This window comes from Parus major, chromosome 2 (assembly GCF_001522545.3).
Source record: "Parus major isolate Abel chromosome 2, Parus_major1.1, whole genome shotgun sequence".
Classification (NCBI taxonomy): Eukaryota; Metazoa; Chordata; class Aves; order Passeriformes; family Paridae; genus Parus; species Parus major.
The window spans coordinates 119810682-119829097 of record NC_031769.1 but is presented as its reverse complement, the minus strand read 5'-3'; the positions used below and the strand labels follow the sequence as shown (position 1 = coordinate 119829097).

Below are 18416 nucleotides of genomic sequence, written 5' to 3'. Positions count from 1 at the left end.
CTCATGGGATGCACCCAGACTGAAAAAAAACCCGAAACAACGAGCCACACAAAAGGAAAGGAATAAAAACAGCACCACCGAACAAGGAAGACCCAGAGGAGTCCCCTGACTTCCCTCCAGAGGCTGACATAACCTCGAGGGGACTCAACTGAGATGACACCCTAGACTACGAGGCCAAAAGAACGATTCTTTCCGGGGACTTCTGTCAGGAAGGAAGGCTTAGCTCTGCCCTAGTGACAAAACTGAACAAAACTCAACGGATCCTTCTTTTCGGTGGTGTCCAACTGGGAGCAGTGGTGGCGTGCGCGGCCTCTGGGGCCCCCACCCCAGAGCTGTCCTATTTAATAAAGGCCTTTTTAAAAGAAGCTGGTTTCCTGGCCAGTTCATCACACGGGCCACGCAGGCACGCGCTCACCCGTATTCAGCTGCTGTCGACAGACACCCCCGAACCCTGACATGGCGGGCCTGCAGATACCCCCGGGAACTACGCGCCCCAACATGCACCGCTCCGGGAGCATAGCATGCCGGGAGCACGGGAGCCTCACGGGCTGGGCGCGGGGGGCCGGAAGCGGCCCGTGACCCGGGCGGAAGCGCTCGGAGGCAGCTGGGCCGACACCGCGGCCCTGCGAGCGGGGCGGAGGGAGCGGCGCCCACGGGTGAGGGGCGGCCGCGAGAGCGGGACCCCGCTGGGGCCGCGAGGGACACCCCGGGGGCGGGGCGCCCCGTCGGGCGGGGAGCGGGGAGCCCCCGCAGCCGGCCCCGCGGAGGGCAGCGGGCCTCGCCCCGCGCCTGGCGGAGGGGGTGGGGGGGGGCAGAACGAGGGCCGAGCGGAGGGGCCGGGGCTGTCGGGGTGCGCGGGGCGCGGTGCCAAGCCGAGGTTCTCCCAATGAGGTGGTGGCGAAAGACGCATTCCTCCCCCAAATCGCTCTCTTTGGAATCCCGGCGCCGCCAGAAAAGGGGCTCGGGAGCTGTGCTGGGTTTGAGCACCGCTCCCAAACTCCTGCCATAAGTGACGTTTGCCGTTTTCCTACGCCAGGCCGTAGAGAGAGGGGAAAAGTTATGGCCGAAAAAATTTAGGATGCGGCCCCAGGGGTTGTTTTGTCAAGGTGAGAAGTGCTGGTTAAAGTGATTTGGCTATAATGGTCGGCGAATGTAAGGAAAGCAAAGGGTGATACACCTACATGTAGCAACAGAAATGAGCATTTGCGCGCCGTGTGTTCCTCAGACGGAGGTCCTGCTTGAATACAAGGTAACCTGAGCATTGGTATATTACCGAGGGCATCCCATCTGTGTGTGAAAAGGTGAGGGTGCTGCTGGCAGTTTGTTTTTAGCCAGTTTGGTCTTCCACCACTTTTATTAAGTATTTCTGTTTGGTACTGTGAATTGTAAGTTAAGCGTTGCGTTCTGAGGAGACCTAGATAGTCACAGGCCATTTGTTTACTTGGCTTTGATAGCATTTGGAAGCAAACCAGAAAAACATAGATAAACAGGCACGCGAGAGATCTTTAGGGTAAGAAGCACTTTGTGCACTTATTTCTGCGTAATCCCCTACAAGCTCCCAATTTTCTCCTTTCGCTATAATAAGGACCAAAATAATTGTTGGGGGAATGTTCAATTAACTGAAGAGTTAGTTTGAAGGGGAATAAGTGTTTATTTGTTTTCCTGTAGTACATTTGCTACATCTTTGCACAGGTGGCATACCCCTTATGCCTTGCGCTCAGCCTTTTAATGAGCTTAAGTTATAGCAATAAAATGTTTACATCAGTAAAATTTTTGCTGATGTTTCCACTGGGAGCTTTAAGATGATTTTTAGGAACTTGTAGCACTTTGGCTTTTTTTTTTTTTTTCCTGTACCAGAGTGGGTGATGAACAGATTTAGATAGTTTCACGTAGTCTTAATGTGAAGAATTTTAATATTGTTAATTGTTTTAATATTGTTGTAGGGACACAAATGAATATCACACTCAAGGATACTCCTCTTCAGGTGTTTTACTGTGTTTTTACAATTCTCATATATGTTACAAGGAATCCTTAAGTTATGTCATGAAAGTAGGGGGTTTGTCAGATTATTTTAAGGAATTTTGGTGTATTTTAACAAGTCTCTTAGTACCTAGAAAGGTTCAGGATTTAGTTAGTTCCATTGTGAGATGGTTTGCATAACAGCAGGTTTTGGTGAATGCCTATGACAAGAAGGCAGAAATCCATGCCCTGTAAATTTTTTTAGTATTCCATCAGCCTCTTTTCCCCCCATGGCAAGAGCTGTACAGTACAGCTTGGAAGTACTCTTTGGAAGAAAACAGTAACACCCCCCTGCCCATGTTTTTGAGGTTTTTTTTTTTCATTGAGGCTTTCTGGGGAATTAAAGGAAAAGGAAAATTAAAGAAAAGGAAAGTTTCTTTAGACAGGAAAAGAAATCTTAACTAAGATCTTTGGTACTTTGTTAATGCTATCCTACCCCATCTCCTGTTTATTTCAGCTGGCATTCACATGTAGTATGCCTTCCTGTCACATTCCAGTGGGTCCCAGAAAAATTGAATTTTAGAGCCTGAGAGTATTTGAGTAGTGAATCAGCTGATTTGGAAATCATGCTTTACCAGTGTATCCTTGTGTTTTTTCTAAATATGCTTCAATCCCTTAATTATTATTACCTTAATTATTTCTTGATATGTGCTGAGCAGTGAATGTTAAAATGAGGAGCAGTGTTTTTAAGCAAGTTACTGTACAGGATAGGGTAGAATTTAGGATTGAACAGTAGGAGGCTGGGATTGTAATACACAGTATCCTTTGGTAATTGATGAACTCCTACTGATATATAAATAATAATACCAAAAAATGTCACATTTGGCTTTTAAACAAACAGAGGAATTTGTGAAGGCAAATTTGCCACATGTTTTCCAGAAATGGAAAGTGTAGCATACATGTGTTAGCCGCTGAAGTATACAAAAGTCACATGTGTGTTGTGTAGCCAATGAGTTGTAAGCCATTTGAATTTCCTTAAACCAGAAGCTGACTTTTTAAAGGATTTTCCTGTGTGATCAAAGAATCTGAATGCTTGGAATGTTTGCATAGATTCACTGTTCTTGTGCTAATGAGAACAGAGCAGTGAGGTTCTGGAAGTTGTGCAGTGGTCCAGCATGTTCAGCTTCCTTAGCATATGTCCTTCAAGTCTGTTCCACTCATTGGCATACAAGGCATACAAAGAAATGATATTCTGGAAATTCTGGCAAACTTGGGAGATGAGCATGCAGCTTTAGGAATGAGCTGGGATGGTTGTGAACATGCTTCAGTTTTGTTCTTGCATTTGATGGTCAAGAGAAGCAGGAAGATCAGACTAAACTCACTACACCATCCTTTTTCTTAGATGAAGACACTGAAGTAGGGAAACAAGAACACTTGTCTTGTGGCTCAATTGCCATGGCTTAGATGTTTGTGATATTTTGCAATATTGTACCTTGTAGGTGTGAATATTCTGGCAGCCTGTGAGAATTTTCAGTTCTCTAATATCTAATGACAATTCTATGTTTTCTGCAGCAGGAAAAACTTTTTAGACTAGTTGGAAAGTTTCTGTGCCAAATACACAAGGTTTAGTTGTATTGTACTCTCCCTCTGATTAAAAATTGCCATATCCCTTTTATGTAAACTTTCTCTTAATAAATGCAGTTTTTTTCTTGGTTTTTTTCTTGTTTTTTTTAATAAGGAGGCAAAGCAGGAGAACTGTAATACCTAATATATGTGCTTTTTTGAGATTTAAGTCAGGAAGCTGAGCTACCTTATGGTAATGCCACATAAGCTTCTTGAAGGGCAAATGGAATTGTGAATGTACTTCAACATAAATTAGTGGTTCTTTGCAGGAGTCTGAAATAGTCAAGTCAAAAATATATAAAAAGTACACTTTAACAAACCTTGGGTTGTTCTTATCCTGACTGCTGCGTTAGTGTAGTCTTGGTGAACTCAAAGAGAGCAACTATAAGGTGTGTGTATAAAAATAATTAATATATAGATAGGTATAATCAGGCAGTTTCAGAAAGCTGTCTGTTTCTTCCTATTGTCTATATTGCCTATATTGCCTGCTTTCATTATACAAAAGGAAAATATAATGATATGTTTTATAATAAACATTACACTGGAAATACACTGAGAGAAAATAATTTCTTGGAAGACAACATACAAGGTTGCTTGAATCTCCTTGACCTAGTATTTAAAACCGAAGACCATGCCGTTGTTAATTAAAAAAAAAAAAAAAGGTGCAGAAATTTTCCCTCCATGTTCCTTTTGTACTCCCTATATGAACAAGTGAGAATTTGTGGAAGGTATTTCTTTATTCTTTTGATTTATTTTCTTCATGCATTTTTTTTCTGGCTTTGAAAATGTTCTGCTCTTCATACAATGTTATGACACACTGAACAATTCTTCATCCAGAAGAGGAACCATTACTGGTTTTTTTAGGTTTGTCAGGATTCCTTTTCATTTGTTGCATTGGCTCTCTGATCTTTCTGGGCTCTGCTGTTGGCTGTTTTCTCAAGAATAAATTATACTGCTAATAGTATTCGTGATTTTTTTTTTTCTTTTAATGACACATCATTGCCTCAGAATGGAAACTGAGTGAAACTCAGTGTGTCCCTTGCTAACATGTCAAATACATCATATATTGTAACATACTATGTCTTTTTCTTAAAAGCAGGTTGGCTTTTCTGCATCTTTTACTTTTGGCAATAGAATGTTTGGGGTTTGCCATATCCAGAACTAAACCTGGATTCTGGAATAGCACTATGAATTTTATTCTTTTTTTTGTTTGTTTGTTCATTAGTTGAACTTAAACTGAGGTATTATGTTGGCATAGTTTTCCTATTGATGTTTGTCCTTTTAATGAGTTTTTACATTTATCTTCATTCCAGTTTTGCTAAGCTGAATAAGGAAGATTAATTTTTCTTTTAGAAACAGGCTTTTTGGTCACATCAGTAGGTTCTCTCTGTAGTTCTTGTAATTCAAACTTGTTTTTCTTGAAAAAAGGAATTCAGAATTGTGTGTGGTGTTCCATACAAATTGTTGCTCATGTGCTACATTGCTCATATCCCCTATCTTTATTGAAAAGGAATCCTTAATGTGCATTTGCCTCTTTGTCCCTCACCATTTTTTTCTTTCACCCCCACAGAGCTGCATCAGTTTATAGTTGACCACAGAATTACTATAACCTCAAATAATAAGCCCTGACTACATGGAAGAAGATTGTATTGGTCCCTTAATGCAGGACTCTTGATTTCATATGGCTTCTAGTACAGTTTTTCAAGACTGGACACTTGTCTGTGTTACGTTTTGTCCCCCTTTTATTGCAATTTTTTCCATTTCTGTCTCATCCAAATCTGCCTATTCTTTTCTGGTAGCATTGCTTAAAAAAAAATTAAAAAAACATTTTTTTTGGTGGAACTAGTAGTTCTTTTCTGATCCAGTTGTTCTATGTTTGCAACACCATCCTGTATTCTTACAGTCTTGTAGAAAGGTTCTTTCTCATTTTAAGATTACTTTTTATCACAATTATTTAACTGAGCCCAGATTGCATCTTGTTTGAGTTTCCTTTTTCCCAAAGAAAATGACTGATTAATTTCTTAAATACTAGATTAGTTCAGCATGCCCTGGAACTACAAAGGCTTACTGCATTTTTATCCTGCTTTACTGTTTAGTGCAATTGAATTCAGACCATTGAGCCTGGTAATTTTTTTCTTCTTTGTTAATTACTATATTTTTTCCTCATTAATCATATGATAGCACATCTGATTTATTAAAATGCTCTTTGTATATTTTTGTGACATCTAATTTTTTGTGTAGACTTTTTCAGTTCTCCATTTTTAATCTTTCAATGTATTAGCTTCCTCAAGTTATGCTTTTACCTTGAAAAGTCTTAATATATCTACATTCCCACTAACTAGCCTTTATTTATTCCTAAGCTTATTCCTGAGTTTAGTGACATTATTTGGATTTTAAACCAAGGCACGTTTTATCATCACCAACACTTCTAAAGTGTGGTATCACTTCTATGTTGTTTTTATTTATTTTTTTTGCCAGTTATTATTATTTATAAATCATAGGTGGCTTCACTACTCTTTTGGAATGTAGCAAATTGTTTTGTGGCTAGAAAAAGAGGTAGTACAAATGGTCCCCTTCTGCAAAGTAGAAGTAATAATGTGAGGTATTTCTTCAGTTCCTGAGCAACAGATACTCTCCAATAAGATGACTGATTTCCATTTACAAAAGTTGTTGAGATATGGTGAAAGATGCCAACAGTTTTGGGCCCTGACTGTCCCAGCAGCCAATGTAATTTCCTTAGATGAGTTCCTGGAATTTCTGAAAGTGATGAAGGCATTTAACACTCCATGTCCAGGAATCTCTATTGCAGAACACAAAAATTAACTCTCAAAGAATATTCTCCAATGTGCCTTATATTCAGGAACTTTTCACCTGCAAGAGTACAGCTTAAGATTTTCCTTATACCAGTGGTAAGGAAAATATTTTTTAGAGATAGTTGTGTAAAGTCAGGATAATTTTCAAAGGAAGCAGCAATGTAAGTGGAAGATTATTTTTATTTTCATTTCTCTTCAGAAAACTGAAAACTATTGGTTATGTGTGTGTAGTTTCATTAGTACATAACAAAATGCCTTTCTATGAAAGCTTGAGGAAGCACTTGGACTATCTTATATTTGTAGCTATGAAAAAAGACAGATGGAATAAACCAGCAACAAAATGTTGTGCAGAGGTGAAGTGATCAGCAATAGCAAAGAAGTGTCTGTAGTACCGCTTCCACATTGTGCAGCTTCCTCAGCTTGCTTACATTTTTTGCTAAACTTTTACCAGAAACATAGGAAGGCTCCAGTGTGGGTTGTGGTCTCTGTTCTAATCTCTTTGCCGCCCTCAACCCTGAATATCAGCTGGGAGACCACCTAGAACTATTGGTGCTATTTTCCTGAATCTGTGGGCACACAGCAGTATCGTTGATTTGTACTGGGTTAATGTTTGCAGAATGGCTATTGATATGAAAGGAATTTTAGGATAGCAGGTGAGTGGATCGAATTTCTCTTACAAGGTTTTCTTTTAGACAGCAGAGATGCAGTGTGGGGTAAAGAAATAAAAGTTGTATCTGAACATACAAGATTTGTTTTGCAAATAAGTACTTCCATTTCTCTAACTCTTTAAATTTCCTTTCCATGGACAAATACACATGCAGCAAGCTGGATATTAGTATATAAGCTATGGAAGCTCCTGGTTAGCTATATCTAAGTTATATGTCTGAAGTAGATTATCTAGGTGATATTGGTGGTGATATTGGGAGCTGTCAGTCAATCTTCTGTGAAGGACAGGTTGAAGGCCAGGTATTTAGTGCATACTGATTAGACTGATCCCTGAGCCTTTTCTTCTCTGACCTAAACAATCCCAGTTCTCTCAGCCTGTCCTTGTATGGCTAGTGCTTCAATCCCTCTGTCATCTTTGTGACCCTTTGCAGGACTCACTTCTGTCATACTGAACACAGCACTCCAGATGTGTCCCAGCAGTGCTGATGGAGGGGCAGGATCACCTGCCTCACCCTTCTGGTAGTGCTTTCAAATAAAGTCCAGGTTACTGTTGGCCATCTTTGCTGCAAGGGCACACTGCTGGCTCGTTCAACTTGTCCACCAGCACCCCCAGGTCTATTTGTGCAAAGCTGATTTCCAGCAGGTCAGCCTCCAGACAGTACTGGAGGTGCTAAAGTTGACAGTTTGCAATACCCATGGATGAACTTTGTACATTTTCTGTTTTCAAAACCTGCTGCTCATCAACACTGCATGTTGTCTGTCATCATATTCTTTTTGGAAGAGTGTTTATGGTAACACAAAGACTAGTAAGTAAAGTGGAATTTAAAAACTGTACTGCTGACTCAAAATATTGCCCCTTGTGTTTTTTCAGACGCTCCTTTTGCAAAATCTGCATTTGAAAAAAACCAATTTTTTTTTATAAGAAGAGAATGGGTAAGTCCACAATCTTAGAGTGTTTCTTGTTTTCATATGATTTGAAGCATTTTCTCTCACATCGGTAGAGGAGGTGTATTCTAAGACTTTACATGTTGATCTTGTCACTTGTAGCCTCATATTTCCTACAAATGTTTTGTAGGAAAATTTTCTCAGGTGACTGTTCATTTATTGGAAGACTTGTTCAGGATGTATCTCTTCTAACAAAAATTTTCACTTGCTTAACATGCATAGTTCTGAAAATATACATGCTAAAATAGGAATGCCTTTAGGCTTTTATAGCACTAAACTTGTATATAGTGGCCAAGGAAATTTCACTGTGTACTTTTTAAAATAATTCTTTGTTTGTTAACTGAAGTCAGTCTGTTAAATTCTGGCTCAGAGATCATAATAGGGACTGATTTCTGATAAATTACATTGTGTGTGAAATGACTACATTTCTGAAACTTGTTTCTGCCTCAACAAATGACTGGTTGATGAAACAGGATTGGATGGATTCTGGTTTTGTCTATACTTTCTCTTGACTGTAGTATGTTTGGCACTGGCAGTACTTTATTAAAATTGGCAATAACTGCATAATTATGCAATTTTAACTTCAAATTCACAAAGCAACTTGATTGGGGGAATGTTTTATTTGCTAGCAACAGTAATTCATCTTTTAAATGGAGCACTGTTGGGATACAATAAAAGAAGGCACAAAAAGGAAAGGGGGCTAAAGCCTTTAGGAGGAACAAAGTAAAGAGCAGGTTCTGTGAAACAGAAGGGAGAAGGGAAACAGAAGAAGCACAGTCAAACTGATGTGTGGAGAATTTTCAAATCTGCCTGGCTTTAGTGCTTTGGCACTTTCCATGCTTTCTGCCAAAGGCCACAACACACAGGTATGCACTGATGCTGTATGGTTCTGGGTCTGGTTGGGTAGTCAGGGAGGATGAATCTTATTTCATGTCATTTCTTCAGTGCAGGAATATTGACTGCTTTTGCTCTTACCAGTGCTTCAGAAAGCATTTTTTCCTTGCTGTCTGTATTTTTCAGTATCAGATATGTTTTTAGTTAACTTTTAGCAAGCATTAGTATGATAAACATGACTGTAGATTTAATGGAAAGAAGCAGTAGCATGTTCAATTGACTTGAGAATGTATTAAGGAGAATTTCATTCCTATGTAGATTTTAAAAATCATGTCAGGATTTGATGATGGAGGGATGTTAATTTAAAAATCCAGGTTCTGCAAAATTACTTACTTTAAAACAGATAGCTAGTTACTTCAGAGAAATCATCTTCAAATATGCAATTCCTGGTTGTATTGGGTCCTTCAGTCTGCAATCATAGTCATAGAAAAGACTGCAATTTGTATTTTTAGTAATCTGAATCAGTATATTGTGTTCTGAAGCCATTATCTTTTTTTTCCATTACAGATGGAGAAGAGAAAACGTACGGTGGGTGTGAGGGCCCAGATGCTATGTATGTGAAGTTAATATCCTCTGATGGCCATGAGTTCATTGTAAAAAGAGAGCATGCATTAACATCAGGAACAATAAAAGCTATGTTGAGTGGACCAGGTGGGTACAGAAGACTTAGTACCTTTACCTTCTTTGTTTTCACTTTTGGACATTTTGAATTTTTATTGTTTAGTAATGTTAGTGAAAGTTCAAAAAACATTACAACTTTTCCATATCCTGCCTAGTTCCTATTTCCAGCAGAACAGTCCATCTCTGTTGGGGTATTGTGATACCAGAGTTGAAATTGGACTCTATTTGGGCAGTTAGGGATCTTACACTGTCTTACATTGCTACTGTTTTCCCATGAGAACTTGAGGGAATTATATGAAACATGGAGCTGCCAAGTTCAAAATGAATGAGAGCTGCTAGTTCTTTATTACCACATCCACGGTGGAACTTCTGGTATTTCCACGTGGAATTAATTTTCTTCACAACAGGTCACAGGGTTCTGTGCTTTAGATTTGTGACTGAAACAGAACCAATAACACAACTGTTCTAGCTGTTGCTGAAAGGTGTTTGCACACAGGCCTCCTCTGTCTCTCATTCTTTACCCACTCAATAACCAGACTGGAGGGTATGCAATAGACTGGGACAGAACACAACCAGACACATGACTTCAACTACTGAAGGAGATAGTACATTCCATATGTCTTGCTTCAAAGTAAAAAAGGGAGAGGGATAACAAAGAGAAGTGAGCCATCTTTTACTTGAGAACTGGTTGGTCATCAGTCTGTCCATGGGAGGTGGTGATTACCATTGCATCACTTGTTTTGTTTCCTTTCTCTTCTCTCAACCTACAAGTTTTCTTGCTTTTACTGTTCCTTTCCTCTTCCCTTGTCCACCCACAGCAGGAGCAAATGAGCAAGCAAAACTGTGTGGTGCTTTGCTGCCTACTGGGTTTAAGGCCACATGTGGACAACAACCTATGGCAAGGAATTCCTGAGCTTAATAATGAAAATTAGCTTGAGGCGAGGGTAGATAAACTTACAGGAGGGCAGGACCTCGTGTTACTGAAAATGATTCTATATCTGATTTAAGAAGTGTCTGAACTAGTTTTTGAAGACCAAAATGGTGGGGGAGAGAACAGAGAGAAGTTAACACAAGTCCTTTCTCTCTTCTATACCCTCATCCTGTATGTTTACCTTTGGCCACTTGAGTGGTTGGCAGTAGGCTACATGGAGCTTGGAGCTGAATATGGTCATTCTTATGTTCTCTTCTCGATTTTGGTGAGGGGGATTACTGGAGAGCTCTATTGGTTTAATATATTTTTTAATTATTTAGTAATACTTGGGCAAACTGACCAACTAAAATTCTCAGTGTCATTTTAATGGTAGTATTTGAAAATATGTAGTGTTTTGTGTCCATATCAGCCTCTCAGGCATCTAAGAGAAAGAGCAGTTACAAGACCTGCTCTGAATTCATTCAATGTTAAGGAATAAAAGGCAAAGTAGCCTGCTTAGAGGGCTAGAAACTGTCTCTGTAAAGGACTCAGCAGTCAAGAATATTTTGTATAAATACTAACAAGATAAATAGGTCACAAGGAAAAGTACTGTTGCTGTCTAGTTCAGTAGGTCATAATTTCACTGATGTATAAGTCTTTTGTGTCAGTACTGTGACTTGGCCAATATGCTAACATTTCTTCTTTTGCTTCCAGCTGTTCCTGTAGTAAAATAATAGCCAGATTGGCTTCAGTGCATGCAGATATTTCTACACAAATCTCTGTAGACATTAGTAAATAGCTCTGCTTTGTAGCTAGAAGGAGATGCCCACAGAAATAGTGGGAGCTAAACATTTGTAGTCTCCCATAAGCATCGAGTTAATGTTAGTGTTTTTTTAATTGTCTTTCAGTTTAATGAGTTGAAAGTCAAAAGATGTGAGGGGAAGAGACAAAACTAATAGAAATCCTGTGGGACTAACCATAGAATCCTAACTTTTGTATCATCCAGGTTCATGGTTATAGGCACTACAGAAAGCAAATTTCAAATGTATTTTGAGATTTTAATTTTGAATAAATGCTTTCATATCTAATAGGGATAAACTTTTACTGCCTGTTAACTTCCCTCCAGTACTAGAGTTTCCCTATCCCTGCTGTTTACACAGCTTATCAAGTTAATGAATCTTTGAGGTTTCAACCCTCTTGTCAAATCTGCCTGAAACTGAGAAATTCAAAGCTGAGTCATAGAAGGGACTACTGATATATACGTGTGCATGTGCAGATATGAAACATCCAGAAACCTTTTTTTAGCTTGGACAAGACAGCTAGAAATTTGAATTGATGCCTCTTAGAGCTTAGCACACTGCTAAGTACCTATCAACTGTATAGAAGTAAACCTAAATTTCTGACGTAGTTGTTCAGAATAATGTTGATAGGCTGAAGCCTAAATAAATATTTCATAATGCTGGGTGTCTTAATATTCTTAAGGGCTCTGAATGTGGCACATACTGCTTTACAACGAAGAATCTAATACCCTGGAAGGTGAGACTTAGGCAGGTGTATTTAGAATGCATTTTATTAGTATGGTAAGTTGTTTCATTTTGCAGTGAATTGAGATTTTGACTTCTGGTTTGCTGTTCTTTTGTGTTGTTTTTTTTCTTTCTACAGGTCAGTTTGCAGAAAATGAAACGAATGAGGTCAATTTTAGAGAGATCCCATCCCATGTCCTATCCAAAGTATGCATGTATTTCACCTACAAGGTCCGCTATACTAACAGCTCTACGGAGATTCCTGAATTCCCAATTGCACCTGAAATTGCACTGGAACTTCTGATGGCTGCAAACTTCTTAGATTGTTAAATAAAATAAATTATAATTAAAAATGTAAAACTTTTTTCAGTATTTAATACATGTAGTTCAGTTAGTAACTTTTTTCAGATAGCATGTTGCGTGTGTGCTGTTGAGAACTGTAAAGTTCACTGCAGAGGCAAATGCCTTCAGTTCTTTTGCATATAGCAATCATTCAGTTGGAGTTTGTTTTGCTGCTTACACAAATAAGGACCTTTTCACAAACAGACAAATAAACAAATATGCCAATTAGTAGATGGCTATGCCTTATCCTTTAGGTGTGGTAGAACTTTCTTTTAATACAATGACCATAGCGCAAATACTGGAGTTTAGTCTAATACTCTCTAAAAGATAATGATAGTTACATTTGAGTAGCTGTTTAGGGTTTCTAGCATTCTCTTATTTTTAAAGTTTCTAAACATCTGAACTTAATCTCCTTTGTAAGATAGCTGTCCTGTAGCATAGTTACACTAACTAGATTAGAAGTGCCCTCTTTGTATACTGACAGTTATATTCCATTTAGGTTGAAAGTGGAGTATGTAGGAGAATGCTTAAGGCTTTTAAGTCATAGTATAGACATGTGCAAAGGTGTACTTGATAACATTTTGCTTCTATAACCTTAATCTACCCCATTAGTAATTTCAAATATTCCAGTTACTTGTCTGTACAGTAAGACTGTGATCCTACTGACAGTGACTTTTAAGGGGGAAAATAACTATTAAAATCTGTGTATATTATCTTCTATATAACATACATGTTTTTTCTTAATATACTGTCACTTGACCTGATAAGAATTTTATATGGATTCAGTTATGGTTTATTTCCATAGTTCTGATTGTTTATGTAAAGTCTGTATTTAATCTCTAGTGTAGTAGTCATTTAAATTTTGTAACATAGCAACTGAAAATATAGAAGTTGTCCTACCTTTTAACCTCTTCCCCAACCTCTTCCTTGTACCCATAGCAAAAGACCCTGAAATGTGGAGGTCTTTTATATTTGAAGGAAAGGACATTAAGCAGATGTTTTAGGAGCTGTTTTATAAATTTCATAGGTATTTCCAGTGTTTTTACAAATGTTTTAGGGGAAAAGGATTGGCAAGCCACCGACATAATACTAGAGTGGAACATATTATCTCTTGGTAGATCCTGCTGGCAGTTGCCTGTAGTATCAGTTCTTTGTTCAAAACTAGTTTCCATAAAGAAAACAACTTGAGACAAGAAGTTGCTTTTTGTTCAGCTGCAGCCTGAAGAACCCTTCTGCTAAAATCATCTATAAATGAGAATAAAACTAATGCATCATGAGAAGTGATGCTAGAACAATGTAATTAGCATTTCCATCAGCTGCCACTGCTTCAGCTTTGTTTTGATCAAGAAGTGATTGTGGTCTATCATGGAAAAATCCCACCAACTGATGGTGGAACATCTTTCTTGATGTTTTAACTCACAGCTAATTTAGAGGGCTGAAACTCTCCTCTAAACCTGTTAACATAAATATAACTTGGAAGAGATTTTCCTGGATGAAAAGTAGTAACTTAGATAGACTATGCAGTCTGCCTGTGGAGGAGGTCAGTTCTGACGAATGAAATTTTATTCTGGGCTTAAACAATGCTGACGTTTGTCAGTGTGTAGATTAGCTGACATTTATTCACATCACATACTTTGGCACAATTTAATGTGTTTAATGTGGGGATGTTTGTGACTAGATTGGCTTTGCACAGTAAAGCTGAAGTGCATTGTAGGGTGATTGTCTGAAATTCCATGTGTAAGCACTCTGGTCAGTGCTGTTAGTAACTCATTTTCAAGAGCACTACAATGATAAACCAGAGATACCCTGTTATGCTGCTGTTGTTAGAGCCGCTAGGAATACCCTAAAAGGTCAAGGAATACCAACATGGATATTTTAGTCACAACTACATATCAGTCTGAGTGAGTCTTAAGTTCATTGGCCATTTTTAATAGTCTTGAGGCTAATGACTTGAGGCTAAAAATTATTTAGTTTTAAACTAAGGCAAAAAGGATGTCCTTTTTTAAAACAGCGGGGTTGTTTTTTTTTCCCGTTTTTTTTTCTCTTTCTTCCCCTTTTTAAGCATTCTAGAACAATTTTCTTAATTTTGTTAAAATACATTGCATTTTATGATTCTGTACTTTAGCAGTAAGGTAAAATAGCTGGTTTAGCTCTGAATAATTTGTTGGTTTTCTTTCAGCTTAATGTATTACACAGTAGCTTTGAACACTCAGGAATTGCAGTAGTGTCCTAGAGTGCACTATTTGCAAAACCACCGGCTGTTAAAATGAACCAGATTTCTAAGGGGGAGGTGGGCAGGGGGAATTAGTGCAATTTCCATGATAGTTAAATGGGTATGCTATTATCAGACAATTGGAAACTTACCACGCTTAACCCCTGAGTTCTAAATAAATTTCAAAGTTGAAAATTTTTAAACCTGTGTTTCTGTTGATTTATGACATCTTAGAGGAAGTGTTCATTTTCCTGGCTATACTATATAATGAGCAAAATGCTAATGTAATTAGTATTTGGGTAATAGGTTGTGAAGCTGCATGTATAAAATAAAAGGTGGTGGGTTTTTTCATTGTTCTGAAGAGTTTCATAGATTTGAAGTGTTAAGATATCTTTGTGCTGCTCTGAATAACAAGTATACGCAATTCTCAGCACCAACTACTAAAAAGGCATGGTATTCCTGAACAGACTTAGAGGATATTTTCAAGGATATCCTACTGGGGATATTTTGAAAAGTTCAAGTGTTCCATAGTATCCTTTTTTACTTAGAAAGGTAGCCCTGTATTTGGGGTTGAAGTTTTAAGATGAACTCCTGATTTAGTCATAAAAACTTCTAGATTATTTATTAACTGCAAACAATGAGTACAGTTATGCTGCATTATGGTTTGTCATCATTTGAGTGTGTATAAGCTGCTGAAGAAGTCTCTGATGGTCTTCAATGTGAAATAGTCTGTGCATCTAGAATGATCAGAACTCCCTTCCACAAGACATGAAATTCCTTTTTTGGTTTTAAACTTGAAGAAAGGAGGATCCACCATCAGGATTCTCTGTGCCATTATATTCAATAGATGTTGAACACAGTAATGAAATGCATTTCTCAATTAATGCTAGGAAGTTTGGAAAATCGTTTGCTTCTGTGTTTTATCACTGTCTGTTTTATTTCACAGGCCTAAATTGCAGTAGTGACTATTTTTTTACCCCTTTCTTCTTTTTACTTTGCCCATTGAAGGAGTGCTCCCAAAACTTGCCTAAATCTGTTGGTTTCTGTAATGAAGTGGAAAAACACCGTAGTAGGGCAGGAAAGTAACCTTTTCAGTCCATGTTTTTATTCCTAGTTTAATTTTGTCAGGTCTCAAATATTGCAGTGTAATTTAAGGGAGTAACAGTTACTGCAGAGTAAATAAAAGCAGAAGTAGTAGTATTCCTACCTAAAAACTAAGGGTCAAAGCTGTGGTATAAACTTAATTTCAACACCTGAGTAAGACAAAAGATCAGGAGTAAGAGAAAAATAGGAAGAATTCATTAAAGATTGAGTGGATTTGGAAATTAAATGAGGATGTTTGTTTTTAAAGACAGATCAGAGCTTTAGAAAAAAGGCGTTAGGGATTTTTTCCCATGTGAAAAGTTCAACTTTTGAAAGCTTCTGACAAACAATGGACTGGATTTGAGTTGGATTTCTTTTTAAATAGAGTTTATTAGATGGCAATTTTATGGGAGGATACCAATGCTGTGAACTGCAGGTGTTGCTCAATGTTTGGATGAGCAAGGAAAGAGGACAAAGTAGACTCTGTGTTTATTATTAGTCACCTGTGAAGCTTGAGTGTCATCACTAAGGCATCACAGAGAAAAGAAGAGGGAGTTTTTATCGAGTTTTAACGAGTGTTATGTGTCATGAAATAAAGCTTTGCATATGCTGCATCTGAAATGTAGGTTGTGCAATCTCTCTTCTGTGGGAGGAAGGTCACTGAGATTAAAAAAAAAAAACAACAAAACCAAAAAAATATCTCTCTGTCATTGCCATGTTCCTGTATTATGTTTACAGAATACAGGATTTTCCTCCCATGCTAAATGGGAGGAGATCAGAATTGCAAGATCATGGTTTTTCTTTGACAAATGGAGTACTTCATCATTTTATCCTTTTGAACTTTCGTAATCCATTTGCAAGGTGTGAGTCATGTAATGTTTTGTTGTCTCACATGTGGAGGGTAAAACTGGAAAATTAAAATTACCCCTGAAATATGTACTGCCTTTTAGAGTAACAACATAAGTGCTTTTAGATAAATTAAAATCTACAGTTCAGTGCTAAAGTTGCTAGTTTTCAGAATAGTTTTGTGGGATTAGTTTTTTGTGAAATACATGCATGGATTAATGCTAATCTGTATTTGTTTGTAGTTAATTTCTTTTTTCAACCAGAAGTTACTTTGAAGTTAAAAAAACAAATATTGTTAATTCCATTGATGTTAATTCAAATTTAAAACTGCCTTTTCAGGTGAGAATTCATAGCTAAGGCTTTTCTTCCCATGAAAAAAAATACTCCTGTATTTTCTAATAGTGTAAATACTCTATTTACACTAATAGAAAACTTTTATCTACCAATTCACCATTACACAAAACTATAAATAATACAAAATCCGTATCTTGCTATGAATTCTTTATAAAAATTCTGTCTAGCAAAACAATGGGATGCCTGTTATGCAGATTAAGAAGTTGTCAATTTTGGTTGGTATCACCAAGCTTGAAAAATACCTAGAATTTCAATTAATTTGGCACAAAGGATTTATTTTCTCTTTCTATACAGGGAAAAGCTTCCTGCATTACCATGCTAAGCTGACATATAATGTTTTCCAGAAGTGGCACTCCATTTGAGTCAGATTTAATTGTAGTTTGCTACAAATGAAAATGAAAATGCTGTATCAATATTTAACTTTTAAGCTACTTTCATAGTTGTCGTAGATATTTGATTTGTAATAAACAACTATGACTTAAGGAGAAAACATCTCAAAATATTCAGCTGAAATAGTCAACTGCTCACCGATTCTGGTTCTAGATCATGGCTCTTGTTTACAGTACTCATATCCCATATGAAGTCTTGTCTTTCCTGAGGGACATAAAATAAACCAACAGTCATCTTGGTGTTGAGGCCTGTGAAATGGAATTCTTCAAGCTCTGTAAGTAGTGTGCAGGGTCCAGTGAGGGCAATGTGCAGTCTGATGTGCACAGTTGGAGGAATTGCTTCTCAGCCATTGGGAATTGTGGTGGTTTATCACACATCTGTAGAGGTTACCCTAGGTCCTACACAGTCCTCATTAAATTTTTACAGCTTTTGTCTTTATAAGTGTTTATCTTTACAGCATTTAAAAGAGTTAGAGGACTCCTGCTGCCTAAAAACGTGTCTTGACAATTACTACAAATTGGTAATTACAGCCCATGGCGCCAAACAAAAGGACAAGAGACAATGAGCAGAACCTGATGCACAGAAAGTTCCACCTGAATATGAGGAAGAACTTCTTTACTGTGCAGGTGACTGTGCATTGGAACAGGCTGTCCAGAGAGGTTGAGGAGTCTCCCTCACTGGACATATTCAGAAACCTCCTGGATGTAACCCTGTGCCATATGCTCTGTGATGCTGCTTGAGCAGGGAGGTTGGACCAGATGACCTGCTGTGGTCCCTGCCAACCTGAGCCATTCTGTGAGTCTGCATAATACTAAAGCAGGCAATTCCATGCCTTTCCCTAGCCCCATGTCCTCCTTATGCAGTAATTACAGCAGTATCTACACATAATATGACAAATTATTTTCTGATCTGATGGAAATTACTTTGGTAGTTTAGTCCTCCTGTGGATAAGATGAAAGCCACAGATCACTCAGTGGCTTCAAAATTGTCAAATCTTAAAGAGAAGAAATGGAGGCATATGCCATCTGAGAACAAGATCATCGTTTCCTGCAGGTACTGCCCATATAGCAGATTAGGAAAAAAATTAGACTTTTCCTTAACCTCTTTCCATCCCTTTGAAAGTCCTGGGATGGAAATGACATTTTGCCTGTTACTATTAAGAACTAAGATGAAAATGAAATAGAATGTTGATGAAAAACCTACATAATCACTAAGGAATAAAACAACAATTACAT

At 37.9% G+C, this 18416-nt stretch overlaps 1 protein-coding gene and 1 long non-coding RNA gene across 8 annotated transcripts; both read left to right on the top strand.

Annotated features, from left to right (window-relative positions):
- The first annotated feature begins 506 nt into the window (after positions 1-506).
- ELOC (elongin C) lies at positions 507-14711 on the top strand. 7 transcript variants are annotated; one of them, XM_033512305.1, is made up of 4 exons: positions 507-656; positions 1037-1106; positions 7933-7994; positions 8755-8872. In XM_033512305.1, exons 1-4 carry the CDS (start codon positions 522-524, stop codon positions 8824-8826), a joined length of 339 nt encoding a protein of 112 aa, XP_033368196.1. In that variant the 5' UTR covers positions 507-521; the 3' UTR covers positions 8827-8872. The 7 variants fall into 7 exon arrangements, with proteins under 7 accessions (XP_033368196.1, XP_033368198.1, XP_015473744.1 ...); XM_033512307.1 differs by lacking the exon at positions 8755-8872 and adding an exon at positions 8636-8748; XM_015618258.3 differs by lacking the exons at positions 1037-1106; positions 8755-8872 and adding exons at positions 9408-9551; positions 12094-14711 and having other exon boundaries at positions 527-656.
- Positions 1308-3674, top strand: LOC117243958. The gene is made up of 2 exons (XR_004496139.1): positions 1308-1510; positions 2477-3674. It is a non-coding gene; the product is annotated as an uncharacterized LOC117243958 (long non-coding RNA).
- Positions 14712-18416: the final 3705 nt, after the last annotated feature.

Coding starts and splice junctions, on each gene's coding strand:
- ELOC (XM_015618258.3), top strand. Junction 9,552..12,093: donor AGCTATGTTGAGTGGACCAG/GTGGGTACAGAA, acceptor TTCTTTCTACAG/GTCAGTTTGCAGAAAATGAA.